The sequence below is a fragment of the Plodia interpunctella genome, chromosome 30 (assembly GCF_027563975.2).
Source record: "Plodia interpunctella isolate USDA-ARS_2022_Savannah chromosome 30, ilPloInte3.2, whole genome shotgun sequence".
In the NCBI taxonomy this organism is placed as follows: domain Eukaryota; kingdom Metazoa; phylum Arthropoda; class Insecta; order Lepidoptera; family Pyralidae; genus Plodia; species Plodia interpunctella.
This window is the reverse complement of record NC_071323.1, coordinates 2,728,430-2,754,608: the sequence shown is the minus strand read 5'-3', so window position 1 is coordinate 2,754,608 and position 26,179 is coordinate 2,728,430. Positions and strand designations below refer to the sequence as shown.

At 34.4% G+C, this 26,179-nt stretch overlaps 1 protein-coding gene across 2 annotated transcripts in view; it reads left to right on the top strand.

Annotated features, from left to right (window-relative positions):
* sli (slit) overlaps positions 1-26,179 on the top strand; it is a 119,467-nt gene that overhangs the window by 21,775 nt on the left and 71,513 nt on the right. For both annotated transcript variants that reach the window (XM_053767522.1, XM_053767521.1), the window contains exon 2: positions 21,739-21,933. In XM_053767522.1, the coding sequence (XP_053623497.1) occupies positions 21,770-21,933 (164 nt within the window). In that variant the 5' untranslated portion in view covers positions 21,739-21,769. The remainder of the gene's footprint in view (positions 1-21,738; positions 21,934-26,179) is intronic.

Below are 26,179 nucleotides of genomic sequence, written 5' to 3'. Positions count from 1 at the left end.
CGGTGGTGGTGTAAAGGTTAAGACGCCCGCCTGTGGATCGAAAGGTCCCAGGTTCGAATCCTACTCGTGCAACATGAGTTTGTATACAAATCTTACTCATGTATAGTAGTTTTCATCGACCACCACTTGCTTCCGGTGAAGGAGAACATCGTGAGGAAACCTGCACACTGGTTGATTATTATAAACTTGTGTGTGAAATGGAGAAGGCAATGGCAAACAACTCCATTAATAATGCCAAGAATGTTGTTGTGTGTGTACATAACCAAGACCCTCTGCCATGTGGAATACGACTATGAAGAAGAGTGTGCTATTAAAATAAAACCGGACAATTTTGAGAGCCGGACCGAACCCTAAACTATTGTGAACGAACATAAGCAAAAAAGATTTTAAACCGAAATGTGAATTAGAATCGGCTCACTGGGTCGAAACTATTTTTTGTCCTAGGTAAGTTAATATCATATCAGTCAAGAATTTTAAAAAGGAACGTAAAAGAAACGAATAAGATTTTGAGAAAGGTAAGCTAATTAACAAAAAAAAATCAAATTGTTTCGCTCCTCATTTTGTTTTAATTATCGTAACTAAATCACAACGTAACATAGTATATATAACAAATTCGCAGCTCGCGTCTGTCTGTCCGCGCTAACAACGCCCCGTGTTGTGCTGAATTCCTCTATTCCCTATAATGCACTGACCAACCCTCATAACTTTTAATCCTTACCCCTCGCAAACAAGTTTAAAGCGCTTTTGTGCCCCCAACACGGGGACAGACGATGCTACAATTTGGGACGAGTAATTTGACAAACAAGATTTTTAATCTTGTCTCCTTTTGGATCGAGCAAGACAATCGGGCATATTCGGTCTAATTTTTACTGTTGTTAAATATAGTTTTTTCGTGTTTCCGTTCTGTTGTACTTTAATAAACAATAGGTAGGATCACTCTCGCTGTCTGTCTGTGTAGTTAAAAACTAGTTTTGGCTACACTAGGAATTATTATTTAAAAAATAGGTTTTGTAGTTTACTTAACTAAGTACCTATATTTCTTACATATACTTAAACGCACGACGCTGGCGATTTAGTAAAAATATTTTATACCTATTTATACTTTAGTTTTAATTTTAGTTTAATTTAATTGTTCTTTATTTATATATATATTTTTTAATTACCAGTTTGAGTTTAGTTATTAAACAATTCACATGTTTAATTAATTAATATTGTTAAGGAATAAAGTTTTTTAAGTATTTTATTTTTACTGTCAACAAGTTTTTATTTTATTACCTCTTCTCAAACCTTTATACCAGTAGGTACAGTCGATAGCACATCATGATTTCAAATTAATTGCAAACTCATCTTTGTTACCGCAGCATTGATCCATTTAGTGTGACTTGTTATATACTCTATTGTACATAGTTTTTCATTACTTGCATACACAATTTTCACACTTTCTGAATGCGAAAGTGAATTCCATGATGAAATAAAATTAAATGAAATTTATTAAATAAATAAAACTTTGCTACATTGCTTATACAATTGGTCCCACACTGGGCAACATGCCTGTCCTATGGTCACCAATGTTATAGACCATAAATATAACATTAACAGTAGTCGACAATAGGTTTACAGTAGTAGTTACATGCTATACAACTCCAAGGTCAAGGATACTACTAATTTAAAGAGATAGGAAAAAAAAATCCTTTATCGTCATATTACATGTGGAGATGCTTCACTTTACCTGACAGTAAATTAGACTGGAATCTGTAGGAACTGTTCAGTATCAATGTAATCCCATCCCATGTACTCTTTATTAGCTATGTGATTAGGTGCTTACATTTTCCAAGACTCGAACTTCTGATGTCCGTTTGACGCGCTATTTTGTTATATATATATAGTTAAAAATGAACGGGCTAAACCGTTGGGCAAACTTAGTATTCACACAAGGCAATTTATCCATGTATATTCGTTTCTTAAGCATATTTTGGCAGTTGGGTAGTTTCAAAACGGAATTGTGTTTATTCAGAGCTAACCTTACAATGATGGATCTTATGAAACTGTTATATAAATAAATAAATAAATATATTAGGAAAGTAAGTTCGAGACTTGTGTTATGGGATACTAACTCAACGATACTATATTTTATAACAAGTACATATATAGATAAACATCCAAGACCCGGGCCAATCAGAAAAAGATCATTTTCCATCATGACCCGACTGGGGATCGAACCCGGGACCTCTCGGTTCAGTGGCAAGAACTTTACCAATGCGCCACCGAGGTCGTTATATGCGAGATTTTGCATAATTTTTACATATTTTTGATAAGATAACTATAGATATAAGCATTAGGTATATTCTGATGTCATATTGCGATACCTACATATATAATACCTAATAATTATTTAGCACCATTGATAAAGACACGTGATTGCCTCCCTCGTCCAAAACGACACGTGTGCTTTTCTCAAGGGGCGAGGAGTGGGGTGAGTGTAGGCATTCAATATGGCAAAGTGAGTCCTGAGGGCACAAATAGCGGTAGTCGGGGTACAAAAGTAGTTTTTTTTTGTTATACCACAGCATACTAGTCTTTGCCCGCGGCTTCGCCTGCGTAAATTTCACACGGGAACAGATATTTTTCCGGGATGGAAGGCACCCTATGTCTGTTTCCATACTTGAAACTTGTATATGCAAAATTTCAAGAACATTGGTTGAGTAGATAGAGCGTGAAGAGAGGTATCTAACAAACAAAATATTGGTATGATTTTATAAGTTAAATTTAAGAAATGATTTTTTGGATGGCGACTCTCTGTCACACTGTTTTGTCACACTGGTGTTTGAGTTTTCATCTCAATAAATAAACTTTAATTTAACACGAATAGTTCACGACATTCAATAATTTATTCTTTTGTTTTCATGCAATTATGTTAGGGAGGTTCGCTAGACAAAACCTCCCCAATTTCTTTATTTTTTCTTATATTTATTTATTTTGTTATTTTTATTCTGTTATCAAGTGCAATAAATAAGAAATAAAAATGTGTAAAAAAATTAAATAAAAAACATACAAAGCAAAATCGTAACAAAAAATCAACAATATAAAACGAAACAGCAATTAAAATTGTTTATTAATTTTATAGACCTATTTAAAAAAACTAAATATTATTATCAAATATATCAGAATATCCATTAACATGTGAGCTCGATGAGATGAGAAAAAAATTACAACAAAAAAAAAGGTCAAGAGTGAATAGGTAACTGAGAAGTAAGGGTTCTTCTGGCATTAAATATTGTATCTGTACTACTTTGTTACTTAGCTTAGTTACTAGGTTCTGTCCATTTGAGAAATTAAAAGTAATTATTTTATTTTTGTACATTTTTCGTAATATTTGACATACAAACGTTTAAGTTTGACTCTCGATTATTCATGATTTTAATACTTGTCATACAGAAGAAATACAATTTAGTTATTCATTTAATAATTGACCGCGCGAGCGATGCGAACGAGGAATTCAAATCATTTTGGGGCATAAATATTTTTATATATATATATAATTTCTATGTATATAAGTTTGTAACGCGATTGATGAAATTTAAAAGGTATGTTTAAAAGATCTGTCAATAGAATTTTTAAGTTCGCGAGGCAACAAAATCGGTTAAGTCGTTTTTATAAATATTTACAATTTTGTAAAAAAAATATTGTGTTCGCGACGTCTAAGTTCGCGGCGAACACCTACTTAGTTAATTATTTTTATAATTCGTCTTTTCTCTTCAGCTTAATCCCAATCTCCCAGTTACATTCGACCTCGCGCCCAGAGGGGACAAAATAAGGAAAATAAAACTATAATTTCAATTTGATAACTAACATGTCAATCGTTTACCAAATAAACAAATAAATAAATATAAATATTAGGACAAATCACACAGATTGAGCTAGCCCCATAGTAAGTTCGAGACTTGTGTTATGGGATACTAACTCAACGATACCATATTTTATAACAAATACATATATAGATAAACATCCAAGACCGGGGCCAATCAGAGAAAGATCATTTTCCATCATGACCTGACCGGGGATCGAACCCGGGACCTCTCGGTTCAGGGGCACTCACTTTACCACTGCGCCACCGAGGTCGTCAAATACCAATAACGACACAGAGCTGGAGCCTTCATCTTGATGCTAAAATTTGGTGTGTCGGTGTTCTGAATGCCCTCATAGATAAGGTTTCCTTATTTCAAAATGGACTCCTAAATTTATCTTAAACTAACCGCAGGCTGTCCTATCATATGTCATGATAGGCGCCTCACGACAGGGGGTAATATGGACCCGCGTTTTTTGTTGCTTTTTTACATATTGAAATGCTTTTTCTAAGAATTTGCAATAGGATATGCATTTCATATGGCGTTTTCATAAAACCACGGCTGGGTCTGATGTAGAAAAATGTTGAAAAGTGATTTTCTTGTCAAATTTATTACAATAGCGACATCCCCAGTGTTGAGGCGCCGTCCAAGAAGGTTAGTTCTTTTTAAAAGTGACTTTTGCATTTTTGTTTTTTGTTTTTGAGCTGTGCATACAGGAGAAGTACTATAAATTTTAGTATAACCATCTTCCGTTATTTTTATTTAAATCTCCTTTGCAATCCCCTTCACCAAGAAAGCGATATCACAAAAAATGTTACTGTACTGTACTATTCAATAATAGATTTTGGCCGCTGCTTCGCACGCGTTAATTTTCCACGGGAACTGTTATTTTTACGGGATGAAAGGTACCTATAGGTATGCCCTATGTCCTTCTCCATACTTCAAACTATATGTATGCAATCTTTGGTTTAGTAGATAGAGCGTGAAGGGGTAACAAACAAAGAGATAAACTTTCGCATTTATAATATTAGTTAGGATTAAGATTTCAGATCAATCGGACGCTAATAGGTAGTTCAAATTTAACTTGCCTTTAAAACACACTAACTAACACACTAACTGGGCAAGTTAAATAAAAGCTTGTAACATTTTTTTACGTAATGTCATTTGTGCCACAAGCTTTCACTGATGTCAGAGATATCTTCTTGCATCAAACGCGTTATAAACATCATAAAAATCCGTCGTTGGTAGCAGATCCTGGATGCACCATTACGCCCATCAAACATCATAAGAAATTTCATCAATGTAGATGCCTCGGAATTCGAACCCCGACCTCACCTCTATAGTTCAATGAACCCATTTTATTAAATGCAGCTAAGGGACAAATCTCGTGGGGCTGGCCCTTTTGTGATGCAACTCTAATGAATGGTGATTGGTCAATTGGCTTAGCTTTCGGTAGATTACTGCCGGTGATCATAAATTTGTTTATATTTAAACTAGTTTATGCACGCGACTCCGACCGCGGCCAAAATTTTATTTCTTTGCGAAGTTGCACTTCTTAATTATTGAGCTAAAGCTGATTAAAATCAAATAATTTATTCAGATATTAAGCCTTCACAGGCACATGCACTTATTCACGTCACATTCTAAATCTATACTATTATTATAAACGCTTACCTCGCGTTTATGAGTTTGTATGTTTGAGGCAGGTAATCTCCGAAACTACCGAACCGATCTCAAAAATTCTTTCACCATTAGAAAGATACATTATCCAAGATTGCTATAGGTTATATTTTATCTCAAAATTCCTAAGGAAGCGAAGTCCCGGTCTAGTCAAATAATAATTACCATAGCTACAAACTACCGACATTTCGGAACGACCAATGCTGAGAAGAAATGCCGAAAGAAACTCATGATAACAGTGTGCCAACACGCAGGTCCTCCACCAAGGTGAGGGTATGTCAATATAGGGGCGAGCGTAAGTTAAAAAACATATTGTGTACTTAAACGCTTTAAGAAATATCATATGATGTATTGCAAGAAAAACAAATAAAGACAGTTTGCAAATCAGAAGACGAACAAAAGCAACCACTCTTCTCATACTAATTAAATCCATGGTTTTTATATCTGCGTATTTGACGCAAAAAATTAATGTGACATCTGTCACTGTCAAAAAATTATGAACCGCACTGGCCGCCATTTTTGGTTTGTTATTAATAGCCTAGTGAACCTTGCGATCAAAGTGATAACTTAAATAACCCTTACTACTGTTGATAATATTTTGACAATATAAATGAACAGACTGACAAAATAAAAAGAATAAAGAGATCGTATCTCGTATCGACCGCCCGCGCTTGTGGCAGGCGTAGTCAACAGTTCCGTACTGTTTTTTTTTTTCATTCATAATATATGGAGGACACAAATTTGATTTGATGCCTCTTAAAAACACACTATAATGTTATTATTAATGCCAATATAATTAAGAATTGCACAATAATATTTTAATCAATTAAGGATTCAAATCAATAAAGTATTTTTTAAGTTACAACAAAAAACATAACTAAAAAAATAATATTAGGAATGCGTGGAAGAAGTTAGGGGAGGCTTATGCCCAGCAGTGGGACTAAAACAGCTAACAAAAAATAATAAAAACAAAAAACAATACACATTTTTGTGCGATATTTGGACTTGCCAAAACGCTACATATATTAATCGTACCTCCTTATGACGTCATCGGCAGGAAAAAAAGTAAATTACAGAAAAGAAAAGTAGCAAGATGACTTGATTTATGCCCTCCGTGGCTTAATTGTACCGTCATCACGCTGGACTGCTACACTGGAGGTCCCGGGTTCGATCCCCGGTCAGCTCAACATGGAAAAATGATCTTTTTCAGATTGACCTGGGTCTTGGATGTTTATCTATATAATGTATTTGTTATACAATACAGTATCGTTGAGTTAGTATCACATAACACAAGTCTCGAACTTACTTTGGGGCCAACTCAATGTGTGTGATTTGTATTCATACTTATTTATATGTATTTTTTCATAATCTTCTTATTTATCAATTTTTTTACCTTGATTTGTCCCCTATTATGCAACTCCATTATTTCAATTATTATTAACCATTTGTCTTCGACGCCTGCTTGGCTTCTATCACAGACATTCTTGGTTCGTTAGTCGGTCTAAACTCCACAACTACATTCTTAGCTAGATTATTATCTAATAACACAGATTATATAACACGGCTGTACTAATACTATAAAACTTGCCCGCGACTTAGTTCCAAAATCAAAATCAAATCATTTATTCAGAAATTATTGTGCCTTCACAGGCACTTTTTCACGTCATATTCTAAATTAAATGATGTTTACCAATGCTACAAACTACTAGCATTTCGGAACGACCGCTGCTGAGAAGAAATGCCGAAGAGTCATAATAATATTTAAATAACAATGTAAATATATTCAATGTACAGATTTTTTTTCTAGTGTTTTATTATATGTATCGATGAGAAACACTGTCACGCTTTAACGGCTAAACAGCTAAGCTGATTTTAATGAGATTTTGAAGATTTAGTTAATAATCGAGGTCGACCAGACTACGGCAAGAACTAACCTATAACACACCTAACTAAACTCGTACATTATAATTCTTTTTTTGTTTTGGATTTGTAGTGGATAGCACGCTCCTCTTTATTTATTTATATTTGCATACCTATATTCGGTAAAACGTGTAGGTTTAATTCATTATGACTATTTGTACTCATGTTTTTGGCAAATAAATGTTTTCTTTCTTTCTTTCTTTCTTTCTTTCTTTCTTAAGAGTTTGTTTGTTTAGTTTCGTTTAATTTTTGGCCGTAATTAAATCTCTTAAGCTTGTTCTGCAAAGTTGAAAATTTCTACGCCGCTTCAGTTTTTGAGACAATGCATTCTTATGCTAATCATGACCTGATATTGCACCTAGGATGGGCTCTCGACGAGAGAACACCTCAACGACTCATGCGTCAACTCGTGAACGCGAGTGCTGCCGGGGGGAACTGGTCAGCTCGATCTTTTATTAAAAGTTTTTTTTGTTTGGTTAATTATACATATAACTTACATTGTTATACTTACACTGATAAAAAATTATACACAAATTTATATTGAAAAAATGGTAAGCTCTTCTGGCATAATAGGGACCAACACACTGTTTGAATGAGTTTCTTTCGGCATTTCTTCTCAGCCGTGGTCGTTCCGAAATGCTAGTAGTTTATAGCTTTGGTAAACATCATTTAATTTAGAATATGACGTGAAAAAGTGCCTGTGCAGGCCTAATTTCTGAATAAATGTTTTGATTTTGATTTCGAACGGATTACTAGACATGATTTTTTAGTCACACATTGAATGAAACATGACGTCTCTGACGGCAATGAAAGCTTGTGGTAAAAATCATATTTTATCAAAAAAACTTGTTAACAATCTTCATTTGTTGAACGACACTACAATCAACTGCACAAGGAATTATGTTCAATTTAATTGAATTTTTGCGTTTAGATTAACCAAACGAATTTATTACTTAAGTACTTATATACTTTACTTACGTACTTACATATTTAAGTACTGTATTTAATTTTGTTGTATTATATCGTATCTAACCGGTCAAACCAAATTATGCTACTGCTTTCAAACTTTCTGACTATTTACATATAATCTAAATTCATATAAATCTACTGTCATATTCATATGTTTTCTTGTTGAACAATATTGTTTATCATGCTGTGTGTACCCACTTTTGGTCTTACAACCAGCCGTTGTATACTGTATGTGGAGTTTTACTTTAAGACTGTTTAAGTTCTAATACTGTTGTGTGCACCAATAAATAAATAAATTAGAATAATATTATAGAATAAATTCAAATTTATATTAAAAAAAATATGTTTGACCAATAGGTACTAAACTAGAATGGTTACGATAAGCAAACACTGGATCTAAAATTTGTAGACATTCTTTTCTTGCATACGACAATAAGAGTTTGCCAGAAAGGGATGGCTACAAATTTCGTCCGCAATTTTTTTTAAACTTTAGGTATTGGCACGCGGACATTGTGGAAATGTGATCTTTATAACAACACAAATAGGTCTAGTTTTCAATGTCATTATTTTGACAATCCAGTAATCATTCCAGTTAGCATAGAAGTTCTTTGAGGTTAACTCATTAAATCCAAAATGGCTCTTTATCTGACGTGTCCTCATACCATCCTTCAAGATTAAGTCGTATCCGTTAAACGGCAGCTTACCCTAATTTCTGGGTAAATATTGCCGAGAAGTGACTAGGGTTGCCTCTATTCAGATATCTGTGTTTCTCTCTCTAACTCATTCATGGTTGGCTGTTTACCTCTCTCTTTCACTGTCGTGTTTGCAATCGCTAACCCGCTTATTGCAAGTTCACAAAACAGCACCCGATTTCCGTCTCTTTCTAACCTTTTCCTTTATCATTTTCCTGGTTGCTTCCTTCCCAGTTGTTAAGCGGAGACCAGTGTCCGTATCCTGCTTGGTCTTCGGCGTCCTTAGTTGTCAGACCATTGGCACGCATGTCATTCTTCCAACGACATATGAAACGATTCTTCGTCATATAAAACGACTACCTTAAATCTGGATCGTGAAAGCTATATTCAGAAAAATATAATTATGTCTCTCCTAGAGGACTTATCAGAGGAGATCGTCACCATTCGAAACGATTCCTTCCCTTTCCCGCTCAACAGGCCTACTTACCATCAACTTTTACAGAACGATTCCAATGCAACTCCGTTCAATTTAGGCACCTAAAATGAATCGCATTCATACTAAAAATCAAGTCGACGGTACGAATTTGCGATGCAGTTCAGTTTAGGTCGTAAAATGGATCACGTTCAGAGATGATGGTAAGCCCCAGGACCGGATTTCAGTAGAATGCTACATATATATATGTTTTAACTCACGCAACACTATCGCTTTGCGTTCCAAGTTACACGCACTTTGGCCGAGCGCATATCGACTCATTCGCATCGTGTCATAGAAAAATCCGGCTTAATCACTATTTTCATTGCCGATAAAAAATCGATTTCGGCAGGCTTAAGTAGGTACATCAACTTTTACGGAACGATTCCAATGCAACTCGGTTCAATGTGGGAACCTAAAATGAATCGCATTCATACTAAAAATTAAGTCGACGGCACGAATTTACGATGCAGATCAGTTTAGGTCGCAAAAGATTGGCGATCCTTACATTTTATAAAACAAAGACCTGTGTCGCGTCTATCTGTCTGTTCGCGATAAACTCAAAAATTGTTGCACGGATTTTCATGCGGTTTTATTTATTTATTTATTCCATTTTACAATAAGACATTGTGTCGGAATTAACATTAGGCATACAATTAAATCATACAAAATAAATAATAATAAATAATGTCCTATCCATATAATAATTTACAATTTAACATTTACTAATACATTGTTAACATTCACTTACATAAAAACAATTAAAAATTCAAATTCGTCATTTAAGTATTTATAAGTCATATTTAACCTATTTAACATTCAATTATGAAATTTGTGTCATCAAGTTAATTCATCTACTGCATAAAAGCATTTGTCCAATAAATAAGCTCTCAGTCGCGCCTTAAATACATTTACGTTAGTTATTAATTTAAAATCGCGAGGTAGTCTGTTAAAAAGTTTAACTGCTTGGAATTGAACGCTTTGCTCAGTTATTTTTAAATGTGGTATAAGGAAATTTGGAATGTCTTTTCGTCTAGAATTCAAGCGTTCTATCCTTTCACCTTCGGTTTCATACTTATCTAAATGCTTAACTAGATTTGTAAGTAAAATGAAGATATACAAACACGGGACTGTGAGGATTTTTAAATCTACAAAATGTCTTCTGCAAGACTCCGTTTGATGTTTACAGAGCATTGTTCTTATTGCCCTTTTTTGTAATATGAACGCTTTTTTTAAATTATAATCATAGCTTTTCCCCCAAAATTGGATACTATATCTCAAGTGAGCTTCAACCAGTGCATAATATGTCATTTTTAATTGTTCCAACGTCAAATCCTCCCTAAGGCTTCTTAGAGCATAGCATGCAGAACTTATTTTGCTTTCTATATGTTTTAGTTCTTCCTTCCAGTTCAGACAAGCATCAATATGTATACCAAGGAACTTCACAGACTCTGCAAGATCTACACGCTCATTATTTAACTTAACCTCCAAGACATCCTTATTCCCAGCAGTGGTTTTAAATAGTATGGCGGTGGTTTTTTGCAGATTTAGTTTAAGGTTATTGGCATTGAACCACTCAGAAAAGGCCACAAGTGTCCTATTGACTGTTTTATTAAGTTCCTCAATAGTTTTTGCGCCTATAACTGCATTTGTATCATCTGCAAATACCACAAGTCCGATATTAGGTATGACATTATACATAAAGGGTATCAAGTCATTTGTAAACAATAGGAAAAACAATGGCCCTAAAATAGATCCTTGTGGTACGCCTCTAATTATCTTTGTCAACTTAGATTTACTTGTTTTAACAAAATTATTCTCTGTACACTTTAGTTCAACGTATTGGTATCTATTTGTTAAGTATGACTTTAACAGTTCTAGAACCTTGTGTTTAATACCATAAAATTCTAGCTTATTTAGCAATATCTCGTGATCTACAGTGTCAAATGCTGAGCTCAGGTCCAGAAAAAGTCCAGCTACTTTCATTTTTCCATTTAGACGTTGAATGACCTCCTGAACCAAAGTATCTATCGCTTCACTGGTTCCAATATTCGCCTGATAACCGAATTGTCTTGAGTCTAGAATGTTATTTGCATTGAGATGATTTATGAGACGTATTTTAATCAATTTCTCAAAAATTTTTGCGAGGGTTGGCAGTAACGAAATAGGCCTATAGTTACCCGAGTCATTCTTTGACCCCTTTTTATAAACAGGCAACACTTTGGCTATTTTTAATTGCTCAGGAAATATTCCCTGTTTGTAACATTTGTTATAAAAGGTGGCGAGCGGTTTGGCTAACAGGTCCAAATTTTGTTTAAATACTGAGATTGGTATTTCATCCCAACCAGATGATCTCTTATCTTCCATCTTTGATACAATCTTGGTAATTTCCGCTGGAGTTATATAGTCCCAGCTCATATCCACTCTACATTGTTGACTGTTTTGTGTAAGTAAATTCATTGATAGTTCTAAGTTACCTGTAATGGACGACCGACTGTGATCAAACTTATCTGCGAAAATATCTACTATCGTGTCTGTGCTGTCAATGAATTTATTGTTTTCCTTCAACAATATTTTTTCCTTATCTGTATTCGAGACTTTTTTTCTGTGTTTATTCACCACACTCCAAATAGCCTTGGATGAACCTTTTGATTTCTTTATTTCTGACTGAACGGCTAATTTTTTGGCGTATCTTAACACTTTTCTAAATATTCTAATGTATTTGTGTCTATAATTTAATATTGTTTCGTCATTTACTAATCCTTGTGCAGGCATAAGAAAGCGTTTCATTTTGCAAGATACCTTAATTCCTTTCGTTATCCAATTTAGGTTCTGTGTAGATCTTGATCGAAACATTTTCACTTTCTTTTTGAAACTCTTTTCAAAAATTTCATTTATATATTTAAGAAAAGTGTTTATCCCGTATTCGTTCCAATTGTGTGCCAGAATATTTTTTCGGAACACATTATTGTTCTCCTCATTAAATACTCTTTGTTCTCTCTTACAAGTTACATTTTTCTTCTTTGTTTCACTTGTTGTTGGAAGTACCACATTGCATAAAAGCGCAGCATGACCATCCGAAATACCATTATGATCTATAGCGGTATTAAGTATGCAATCTTCTGGGAGGTTAGTTAAAAAGTTATCCAGGCAGGATTGTCTATTACCTTGTATGTAAGTAACTGATGAGATAAGAGGTCTAAAATTGTAGCATTTTAGCAAGGAAAGAAATTCTGCTCTTTGATCATCGTCGGTGAGGAGATCAACGTTAAAATCTCCACCAATAATACATTTTTTATCGAAAAAGTGTTGAAGTAATAATTCTAGTTGGGTTAGAAAGGCTTTAAAGTATTTGTCCAACGTATTTCTATAGACGCAGACTAAATTAATACCAGTTTCTAAATCTTTGATGCCACAAACTTCAAAATACTCCATTTTGTATAATTTCTTACAAACTAATAAATCTTCAACATTGCAAGTATTGGTTGCCAAAATAAGACTACCACCTCTTTTTTTGGTTACTCTACTGTTATGTGATACAATTTTATAATTCGTTAAGTCAAATAGTTCAATTTTTTTACTGTTTAAAAAGTGTTCTGTTATACAAATAAATTGCGGTTTCAAGTTAGTTAGTGATTCTATGTACATGTCCAATTCATTCTTTTTTGTCGTCAAGCTACACACATTTTGATGATATATATATAAATTACGCGATACATTCCTATTATCAATTTTTATGTCACTAGTTACATAAATGTTCTTATCCGGTAAAGTTGTTTGTACATAACTATTTTCAATATTAATTTTAGGGTAATCACTAATTGGTTTCACGAAAAAATGTTCTAGACAGATGATCAAAAATATTTTTAATTCCCAAATTACTTATTTTTCCAGTTTTATAGGAGAACATGTCAAATTTCAAATTATTATTACTATCAAAAACATGTATGTTTTCAAATGACTGTAAACTGTTTTCTCCAATAGATAGTGTGATTCCTGAGGAAGTTTTAGGTGTATAATTCAATATTTTTTTACCCGAGCGAAGCCGGGACATGCCGCTAGTTATATACTAAACAACAGGTATATAAACGCGCACATACCTTTTCTATTTCCCGGACGTTTCGGAGCTTGGTACAAAGGTCCGTGGTCGCTGGGCGACCGACTCAGCAAGATACGGCGACAACGACTGTCCGGCAGAATCTTCTTCTACCGCCATATTATTTTTCCGCCAAGTACGGTCGCATTAAACGTATGGGCGCGTTTAATATCTGTCTTTTCATATATAACTAGTTGTTCGCCGCGAACTTCGCGAAAAATACAATTTTTTATGAGTTTTTACAAAATTGTTAATATTTAAAAAACGACTTAACCGATTTTCTTGCCTCAACAACTTAAAAAAAAATATTGAAAGATCCTACATACATTTGAAATTTCATCAAAATCGGACAAACGGTTCGAAAGTTATCACGTTACAAACATACATTACAATTATGAAACGCGAAAGTTTAAAAGTAGATGGCAACCACCCAGGTCCAGAGTTAACGTGGCCGAGTGGTGTAACCATTGACGCTAGCCGGGAAGCTGAAGCGATCCATCTCTATCAAGTCATAACGAACATTGTAACTGGATGATATATCGGTATTGAGCACATTGGAGCAGCAGCCGAAAGGAATATTGGAACAGTATAATGATTCAACCTAATCCTATCCTAATTTTAATCATAGGATTCGTCGCGAACTTAGACCTCACGAACATAATGTTCTTTTACAAAATGGTGTATATTTCAAAAACGTCTTAACCGATTGTGAATTCAAATTCAAATTCGAAATTCTTTATTCAATTTCAGGATGATATACATCACTTATTGACGTCAAAAAATTACTTAAACTAAGTCTACTGCCGGCTTCCAAAGCGCAGGTGAAGAAGAAGCGGCGCAATAAACTTCACCGCAGCCTTTTCTCCAAGGACGTCAATTAACAAATATAGGTCTTATATATATATATTAAAAATTAGGAAGACGAATTTACATCATTATTAAAAATGTCAAAATTTGAATAAATAAATAAAATAAAATATGTATTTCCAATAAAATTATTGAAAATTGTCACACAAAAAATATATATAAATAAAAAGCTAAATGTGATGCCCCATGAGCTTAAATAATATTAACAGATCTTACATTCCTTTTAAATTTCAACAAAATCAGATCAACGGTTCGAAAGTTATCGCGTTAAACATACATACATACAAACAAAAAATGTATCTTTGCCCGAAGTTGATTTGTATATACAGATACCTATTCGGGCCCTTACGGGTGTTATCCTAAGGAAAATTCTGGCCGGTGAAAAAATAAAACAATGAAAAAAAAAAAAAGAACGAATGTGCGATAATTTTAATTTTAGATCTTTATTGAATGGAGATTTATATATATATATATATATATATATATGTATACTAGCTGTTGCTTACAGCTTTGCTCGCGTTAATTTCGTGTTCTTATTATTGTCTATATCTCGGGTTCTAATCAATGTATCGCGATGAAACTTATACGAAATTTTAAGTTAGACCACCCGCTAAATAACTGTGAGAAGCGCATCAAATTCAATCCACTATTTTTTGCAGATAAACTAATCTGGTAGATAAATCGGCCGGTTAGCCGTATCCAACACTTGTGAATACAACTTTTAACGCTATCTAATAGATATCGATATGTTACTATCAGATACTTTAGTATAAGGATGAAACGCAGTCGTGTATTTTCTCTCAGCTGCATACAAATACTATCATACAGGATTGTTGATTGTGTTACGAATGTGCAGAGGTAGGTTGCCCGATGCATTGTATGTCCGTAATGCAATATGTGTCACTCACATCGGACGGACGGTCAGCAAAAAAAAAAAATACGTGAAAATAAATATCACTAATACATCAGTATTATTAATTGAGTTAATTTGTTTTCTCTTGTCAAATTATACTAGTTGTTGACCGCGAAGTTAGACCTCGCGAACACAATTTTTCTGATGAGTTTTTACAAAGTTGTTAATATTTCAAAAACGACTCAACCGATTTTGTTGCCCCACGAACTTAAGAATTCTATTAACAGATCCTACTTATCTTTCAAATTACATCAAAATCGGACCAACAGTTGGAAAGTTATCGCGTTACAAACATGCATACAAAAAATGTATTTTTTTAAATGTGAGTTGGGTTACACCTTGGTGTAGACCAACGTTTCGCCCTTTATAATTTCTGCTAGATTTATGTGGAGCCGATCCTCGGTTACACCTGGGTGCAGCCAGCATAATAATATGCTCGGCTAGGTTAGGTTTCTTTAGTCATAGTCATAGTCAGTTAGGTTTTTTTAGTCTTTACAAAATATTGCTCGTTTAATACGAGTAGTATAACATTAAGCATGCTTCTACTCCAATATTATGACGTTAGAGTGTATACATCTAACGTGTCATAAAAGCTCCTAATTTTTTTTTGTAGTTCTGATGAAAATAGCCTATTCAGAGTTGTTTTGCGGACGGTACCGAACGCGTGGCATACGTCCGTCTCACTTAGCTACCCCCCCACTCAATTAGGTTTCAATTTGCGGACCGTACCAGCACTGGGACTATAGTAATGTCACCACTCATATCACCTTAAGTTAAATACCCACATAAAAATATTTTGACGTCATCATTCATCAGTCGATACATCGCTATCGATTGCCAATCGATTTAAGTAAACAACGGTAAATATTATTAATACTACTTCAAGGGAGAAAATTAACTAATTCCTACTAATATTATTTCGAAAGTTTGTGAGGATATATGTGCATGTTTGTTACTCTTTCACGCAAAATTCACTGGACGGATTGTTATGAAATTTGATACACTGATAGAATATAGCATAGAATTACACACGGGAACGAAGCCCCGGGGCGCATCTAGTATTGTTATATATTATTATTTAAGTGGTTAGATTAAGAAACAATTAACTATTTTATAAAAAAATGTTTGTAACATCATTAAATTTATTTAGATGTACCTAATGTACCTAAGTAGTTTATCCAAAAAGGATAAAGTTCTCAATTCATTTTTTAACTTTTGAGGTACCGGACGGAACCCTAAAAATCTATAAAAATCACTCCAATTTCACCCGGTTTTAACCCTATTATTAAAAAATATTTAAACCAATTTCACACACCATTCCCTAAATCATTGAAATCCACTCAAAAATCAACAAAAGCCCACTCATTCATTCGCCGCCATTTTGCAAGATAACAAAGGAAAAAATAAAAATTCATATTTTGTTCTTTTTGACAGAAGTGCTGGCTGCGTAGTTCTTAATTCCTTCGCTTGTTGGGGCTAAAAAAAGGCGGGTTTCAATTTAGTCTGTGGTCATTTTGAATAATAATTTAGGAAGTAATCTGTTCAGGGTATTAGGGATCCTTAGAGATATGCCTTTTCAAATAAATTTTATCATGTATGTTTTGCAGAGAAAATCTATCCATTCTGATATTATAAAAAATACGAAAGTCTGTCTATCTGTCTTTCACGGCTAAAACGCTGGACCGGTTTTGATGAAATTTGGTATGCATGTAGCAGCTTAAATGCTTAACATTTGTACTCGTATATTTGTGTATGACACATTTTTCTGCTATTTCGAGAATGTTATATATTGTTTGTGATTTCGCTATCGTGGGAACTTTAAGTTAATACGTACCTTTTGTGAAATTTTACTCGATTACATAAAACATCGTGTTCCAGCACAAGCGTTTTCTTTTACCTGCACTCTGGTTGAAATAAAGAAGGCAATGGCGGACTATTCCCTAATATTGGCTAGAAAACCGTTGTGTGTGTTACTTTGCACATAATTACCACTACCCTCAGATCCGTATCCTATCAGAAGAGGATCGATAAACAAGACATCCTGCTTACTACAACTTTTCCCTTTTTAAATATTGGAAAGCCTACTAATATTAAAAAAGGGAAGATATGCCGCGAGTAAACCAAAACGGTGCGCCCGTCATAAAATTCAGAAGCCTCCAAAATAGAAACAAAACAATACAATGAGACAAATGAACAGGTTGACAAAAAATTGGTCGTCGTAACGAAGAGAATACCGACATGGCAATCAGCTCGCAGGTCGCCATTGTTTGGGTTTGCGTAAAATAACAAAAGAGGATATAGCTGTGTAAACATAGTGAAAACCATTAAACATTTCCGTACAATACTTGTCCCTGCTACTAACCTACTTTCCTAATAAAAAAATTCGACGAATTGACGAACGAAACACCGAAATTGACTTGAAATACGCAGTTGGGTTCCACAACTTTGAAATAAAAATAAAATAATATTATATTAGGACAAATCACACAGATTGAGCTAGCCCCAAAGTAAGTTCGAGACTTGGGATACTAACTCAACGACACTATATTTTATAACAAAAACATTTATAGATAAACATCCAAGACCCGGGCCAATCAGAAAAAGATCATTTTCCATCATGACCCGACCGGGGATCGAACCCGGGGACCTATCGGTTCAGAAGCAAGCACTTTACCACAGCGCCACCGAGGTCGTCAACTGAAATCGTCGTCGAAATGAAACTGGAAAGTACTTATAAACTTGTTATTCGAATTTGTGAGGTTATTTAAAGAAAACTTACTGTAATATTAAAGTAAGTAGATGTAGTTCTCGGTAGCAAAGCGGTGTTTTAGCCGGAATGAGCCGCCATATGTGATAATTAATGTAACAAAAAGATCGATAGGGTAAATCGAGGTTGCCTTTAATTATACACGTACTGGGATGGCCCATACACGACACTGACACAGCCTAGTTGATCAAAGTGGTAACCGAAACATAGCATAACTAATAGAAACTGGTACGTTAGTTTTAGTTTACTCCTTCGCACTTCGTTGTGCTAAAAATTTAAAACAAAATAAACAACAGAACCCTTTATAACTTCCAATTCGTGCTTAGCCCTCTAAATTAAAAATGGACGACAAAAGCGCGCGAGGTGTGAATTCCAAACTCAAAATCGAACAATAGTCTTTGACAGCTCAATACTTTTTAAATCTTTTTTTTTAGGTAGCTCTTGTGGACTTTCGGCTGACTTTTATTTTGTCGTCGAATGATTTAAGACCTCGCGTGTTTGTAGTTAATTAGATGAAAAATATTGTAAGGGATGCAGGCGTGGTTCTATTAAACTAGATTTTATTTTATTATGTACTAGGTGCGCCCCGGGGCTTACGCTCCCGTGGGAATTCCGGGACAAAAAGTACTCTGTCTTTCTCCGTACTTCAAACTACATGTATGAAAAATTTCAAGAAGATTGGTTTAGAGATAAACAACAAACAAACTTACTTTTATAATATTAGTTAGAATTGTGGCGTATGGTTCCAGCCTAGAATAGGACCACTGCATCCTCCCGTGGAGGTCGTACAATGTGACTAAGGGATACAAAACCTTAACAGCTGATAGGCAACGACAGATATTAAGAGCCCGGGTCTTGGGGCGTCACATCCGTTAATAAACAGGCAAGGATCAGAGAGAGAGCCCTTTTAAACGATAAAATGTCGATCCCCTAAATATAACAGTTCTATTTTAACGACTCAAAGCAGTATTAGAGCTTCTAAAAGCTGTATTACAAGCAATAATGATAAGACTTTAAGAGCTTTTCAGATAGCACACACTTATGCGTAATGGGTTTAGTAGATATTAATATTATACAGACACACGTTTAAGGGTTAAAGTTTGAGTTTTCGGATTATTTGACTTCTAAAACCGTCGCTTCATTTCGTAAGAACAACTAACTATCACAGTGGTTTTCGTAATGACAAAAAGCGAACGCGTTTTTTACATTACAAGTTTATTTGTTGGACAAATTAAAAAAAAAACCCGACTTTCAATATTCATTTCGCTACAACTTTTGAAAGGCTGATCAGATTTTGATCGAACATATATATGAACCACCGCATAAAAATTAGCTATCGAATGAAAAAAATCGCATCCAAATCGGTTGACCCGTTGATGAGTTACGGTGCCATATACACAGACAGACATCCAGGCACACTTAGCGAGGGTTAAAAAGCTAAGCTAGAGTGATTGCTTTGCATTACATTAAAATAATAATTATCCGACAAAATATTAAGTTTATGAGTATATTTGTTACTTCCTCACGCTCAAACGGGTAGCTCATTTTTATAAAATTTGGTATTGAGTTAACTGATACCTTGGATTAACACATAGGGTGCTTTTTATCCCGAAAGTATGATTCCCGTAGGATTTAGTCAAAAATTCTGATAGTCGATCGCGCTTTATATAGTAAATGGCGCTTGTGCATAAAAACATCTGTCTTGTCACAGTCAATTAGCTCCATTATGTACTTTTATATATTATTAGAAAAAAAAACATTGTAAGAAACAATAATGGTAAGCCGATCTGGCATGATAGGGACCAACACTGTTCAAATGAGTTTCTTTCGGCATTTCTTCTCAGCAGTGGTCGTTCCGAAATGCCAGTAGTTTGTAGCTTGTGAGAAATGACTATAAATATAAAAATTGACGAGAAAAAGTGCCTGTGAAGGTCTAATTTCTGAATAAATGATTTGAATTTGAATTTGAATTCAAATCTACTGGACCAAATCAGGTGAAATTTGATTAGATGATGTAATCCCCAAACACAAACGTGCACAGTAAATAAATCCTATTTCAGGATGATTTTTCAGTGATAAATTAGGTAATTTAAAAAAACTTATTTCGTCTTCATAGTCATCATGGCTGAGGGTCGTGGTCATTACGTGGAATGAAACACACATAACAACTTTCTTGGCATTAGTAATGTAGTGGTTTGCCATTGCCTTCTCCATTTCACACACAAGTTAATAATCAACCAGTGTGCAGGTTTCCTCACGATGTTCTCCTTCACCGGAAGCAAGTGGTGGTCGAAGAAAACTGCTATACATGAGTCAGATTGGTATACAAACTCGTGTGGCACGAGTAGGATTCGAACCTGGGACCTTTCGATTCACAGGCGGGCGTCTTAACCATTACACCACAACCGCTTCAATTTTCCGCTTTATTTTATTTACAAATGTACAAAAGAGTACATACAAGATATATAATATAAAATTCTAATTAATAAATGCGAAAGTAGTTAAGTTTATTTGTTACCTCTTCACACTTTCAACTTTTGATCCCAGAAAAAAAAAACTGTTCCCGTGGAAAATTTACGCGGGCGAAGCCACGGGCAACGGCTAGTATACGATAAATTTTAGTGAATATTTACACTTGGTGTAAATCTCTTTTAGAGGTGTCATAAAACTCCCAATTGTCTTGATCACGGGGTCGTCTGTCAATTGGCCATTGGATCACAATTTACGGGTTCGTCGGCTTCAGCTCCAATTGTGCCAGACGAGAATTCAATTTAAGTCACGGAGGTGAATCTGTATATTCAACTACGATCAACATAACTTGCTGATCGAAATGACTGCGCTTCCGTGGAATTATTAGATATTTATTTATTTAATATCACACATAACAGATCACAATTACTATTATTCACAAATTAATTACTAAATTAATTAATTACTAAACAAAAAGTACAAAACAGGGATTTATAATCTAGGTTGCTTTACACAAAAATGTGTGTACATTAAAACTAATAAGAACAGTTAACATTATATCTAAAACAATGTGTAAAAAAAACTAGAGTAACAAAAATAGAGCATCATACCGAGAGTCCAAGCGCTATGGCCTAGACTGTCGGCTTGTGGTACAATATATCTTTAATCAATTTGATGTACAAGTACAATTTAGGCAGAAAAATGTCAAATGTTTAATTGCCATCCTGACCAGGGGCTTGTAAAAGGAGATATTGTTCTGATACACTTGCAAAGCAAAAAGTCCTATTTGATTCGCTCTACGAGCACTATATCTGGTATTTAAATGTTATTTGAGCGAGTAATTTAGGGACGTCTAATATTGAATGAATTATTTTATAAATATGAATGAAATCAAAATATTTTAGATAAAAAGCTTTTATTTTGTAATCCATAAGCAACTATATCCCAAATAATAATATAATAAATATTGCATATAGTTGCTGTTAAAATTTAGGATCCATTTATTATAAATGCCAGTTATATATATTAAAATTTTGTTTCTTTCCAGCCATCACGATGACCTAACCGCCAGCGCCGCCATGCGCAAGCTAGCCCACCTCACGCTGCTCTGCCTGCTGGTGGCCGGGGCGCTGAGCGTGGTCCGTGGGTGCCCATGGGCGTGCTCGTGCCGTGGCCCGACCACGGACTGCGCTCATCGGGGCCTGCTGCACGTCCCCAAGAGGCTGCCCGACTCTAATCGATTGTAAGTCTCATTGATCTGGCGAGCGTGGTCTTCAAATCAACTTGTGGTCAACAGTGTGTGGCAACAATCAATACTGGTCGCCGCCGAAATGCTAGTAGTTTGTAGCTTGAGGCGACATCTACCGTACTACAAGCACGACCGACCACGCACAAAAGCCGCACTTGATGATTTGGAACGCTTTAGACAGATGGCACCTATAGTTCAATTGACAAGACTGAATCGCGGAGTGTTCGCAAGAGTGGCATCAACAATGAACTGAGTATATTAAATTTAAAAATTCGTCTGTATTTTTACATCTGGCCGCATGACTGATGTCAGTCCTTCTTGGGAATTTTACTGTTAAAACGTTTGTAATATAGCTGTGTAACTCTATTTGGATTACAGTTGTACAGTAAACAGCACATGAACCTACCCAAATTTACTGCAAACTCGCCTCTATTACCGCAGTTTAAAGATGCCATGCATGGGTAATTTGACACGCGGTCGACTGCACCAGGCAGCTTGCGTGCTCTGTTGTCTATAAAAATCTATAGATTTTTGATAAAAAACAAAAATTTTTATAGAACACTCTTCAGCCTGGTCATAAAACCAGTCGTAACTTAAAGTCGCATTTATGGCAAGTACCAATCACGACACGCACACAGTAACCAGTCATAAAATGAGTCAACATTCTAATATAATTTATACAATTTGCATTTCCAATGATTTCCATTGATATTTGCACTGGATTGCCTTTCAATTTCAATATATTTGCTCATAAACAATCTGTAATTGTGTCTGAAATTCACATAATAACAATTAACCATATATAATATATCGCGCGCGCTATCTTGTTCTTAGTATTCGTATAGTATATTAAAAGAAATAAAGTCTAGTTTTTATTATATCACAATCTCATATCACAACTTCATATCATACCTTCATAACTAATAGTCACTTTTCACATCAAATTAAATGGATTTTAATTACCACCGCTCAGATGAAATGCCAAAAGAAACTTAATTAAAACAGGTCTGTATGACAGAAAGGCTAATGATTGTTATTTTTGTTTTTATATTTTTTTATATTTGACTTACATTTGAAAGGCACAGGTCCAAATTTCACGCAGCCTGAAATCCTTTGGTCTAGTGAGCCCGTCGCTACTGTTGATTATATTTGACAAGATTCACCTGTCAAGCGTCCTTTTTATTCTGCCATAAAGAGATACTTTGACTTTGACGTTCCAATACCCAGTCCAGCGAATAAACTTTGAATGTCAATGGATATAATGAATATAATGAATATATACATACGTCAAGGTTGAAATTGACACGGAATTTAATATGTTATAATGATATTATAAACACGGATCAGTGTAAATATATGTACATTTATTTATTTATATTTTAGGTCAAATTTAAATAAATATATATTTTCGCATTTATGATATTAGTTAGGAAGTTAAGATTAGGATATGGAAGACAGAACGATACAAGCTACCACGGACACGTGCTTTATATATTAAATCAATACTCCTAGAAGCAGAAAATAATTGTAATGAAGAACAGTCATACACAAATGGAGTCATACAATAAATTATTTATTAATTAAGTTTGATGACATAAAGGATTGGACCGGACTTACACACAACCACCTGAAAATAGCGGCCCAAAGCCGCGAGGGTTTCCGTATGCTGCAGGCCTACCATCACCTTCTACAGAACGATTCCAATGCAACTCAGTTCAATTTAAGGAACCTAAAATGAATCGCATTCATACTAAAAATTAAGTTGATGGTACTAATTTGCGATGCAGTTCAGTTTAGGTCGTAAAGTGGATCGCGTTAAGAGATATATGGTAAGCCCCCTGACCTCCTCCGAACTTCAATTATCAAAATCAAAATCAAATCATTTATTCAGAAATTAGGCCTTCACAGGCACTTTTCACGTCATAATCTAAATTAAATGATGTTTACCAAAGCTACAAACTACTAGCATTTCGGAACGACCACTGCTGAGAAGAAATGCCGAAAGAAACTCATTCAAACAGTGTTGGTCCCTATTATGCCAGAAGGGCTTACCATTTTTAAAATATATTAGAACATTGCACCTGCTCTTTCTAAACCATACGATCTTGAATGATAAGTTGATGTGATTGATACCAACTGAATGATTATACGATGTTTATTGATAAGATTGATAATTGATATACTCAGAAACTTTTGTGTATCATTGCGCGTGCACTCGCACGCGCAATGATACACAAAAGTTTCTATGGTGTTAAATAAGATTTTTTGGTGACCGTATATAAAATCAGAGAGCTGAATCTTGGAAATTTAAAAGTTAAAGCAGTAGAGATTCCTATATTATTACAACTGCACATTGATTAAATATGACAGCACACAGCACGAATCGACTTTGTTTTCCACTATACTACTGCCCGCCCCGGGTTCGCTCGGATAAAAACATATTAAAAAAGTAGTAGTATGTCACTACGGATGATTTCTAATGCAAAATTTTATCAAAATCAGCACTGTAATTTTTGAGTTTTTTCATTACTAGATATTGCCCGAGGCTTCGCTCCCGTGAGAATTTAAGGATAAAATGGTAGCCTTATAACCTTCTTGGATACCTTACCTTTCTAATGCAGAAATAATTTTTGAAATAGGTTCGGTAGTTTCGGAGAGATTACCCGCCTCAAACATAAAAGCTCACAAACTCACAAACGCTTACCTCTTTATTATAATACTATAGACAAACAAAAATACAAATCTTTTCACTTTATAATATTACTATGGATAATTATTCCGGGGTGCGTATCTCTAAAAATTTTGACGTAACACTTGTCTTCTCGGTTATACCAAAGCCGCGGACACATTAGCATCGTATTAGATGTTTGCAATGCGCACGTGTGCACAGGGACTATATTTTTAGGCTGTCTCGTTGTTGATATTGTGACGGGCCAGTTCCCTTTCTAGAGGGAAATTAATATACTCAAATGGAATTGATTGCCGAAATTAGACATATTTTTCGTTGATTTTCCAAAATAATTCGGGTCTTTTTCGACAATACTCATTACTTTATTTGCATAAATGTGGTTAAATCAGTTGTTATTACATACATATATATATATATATATATATATATATATATATATATATATATATATATATATATATATATATATATATATATATATATATATATATATAGTCCATCACACAAGCCTGATCCGGCCATGCAAAAACATATTAACACAAAATAGGAATGATTGTTTACATCCAATCATTAATTACGTTATTATTTAAATTAACGTAAATTCAACAAATGTCAATTATGTTTGGGTCGATCAAAAAACTCTTTAACTGAGTAAAACCATTGATTACAAAGCCTCGTTTTCAGTTCTTTTAATAACTTCTTAGGAAGCAGCAGTTGAAGGTCTTTGCGCAAGGAATTAAAGATTACATATAAACACTATTTGTAGTACGATTTCTCATAAATGTCAAGTGTACGCCAATTCGATTTGTCATAAATACTAATTCGTAACGGAAAATTTTATACGTTAGTTGGCCATTTTAAATTTGCCCTATATATCAATTCGTCACCAAGATAGCAATCCTACAAACAATACAAATGCGCATGTTTGTGAGGATGTAAGTATGTATGTATGTTTGTTACTCTTTCACGCGAAAACTCGAATTTACCTTTCATCCCAGCAAAATAACTGCTCCCGAGGGAAATTCACGCAAGCGAAGCCGCGGACAAAAGCTACAATGTGATCGGAATATAATATAGTGTATGGTTTAAAAAAAACATTATTTCGAAAACGAGAATCGAGAACGAAATCGAATGCATTATACATCAAATGAAAATATCTTGATAACTGAACAGATATGTACATATAGATCTGAAGAGGAAGTATTACCTTGAGGGGTAAATCTTTCATTATTGATGTGTCCACGATATCTAGACGCAGCGGACAATATTTTTTAAAGGTATACTTTGTTAAAATTAATTTCTGTTCTACTTTTAAACATAAATTTGCAATGAAAAGTAATACGTTCTTCATAAAAAAGACAGCATTTGATACCTATCTAATTAATAGAAAAATGTACGCTTTGTAATTGTCATATCCTAAAAATAGAAACCAAAAACTATAGCACACAATTTATCCCAATTTTCGTCATATTAATTTTGTAAAAATTGAAATTTAATAAATACTTAAATACTACAATAAACTTCGTGTGCCTTTCGGAGGAACACACGTCT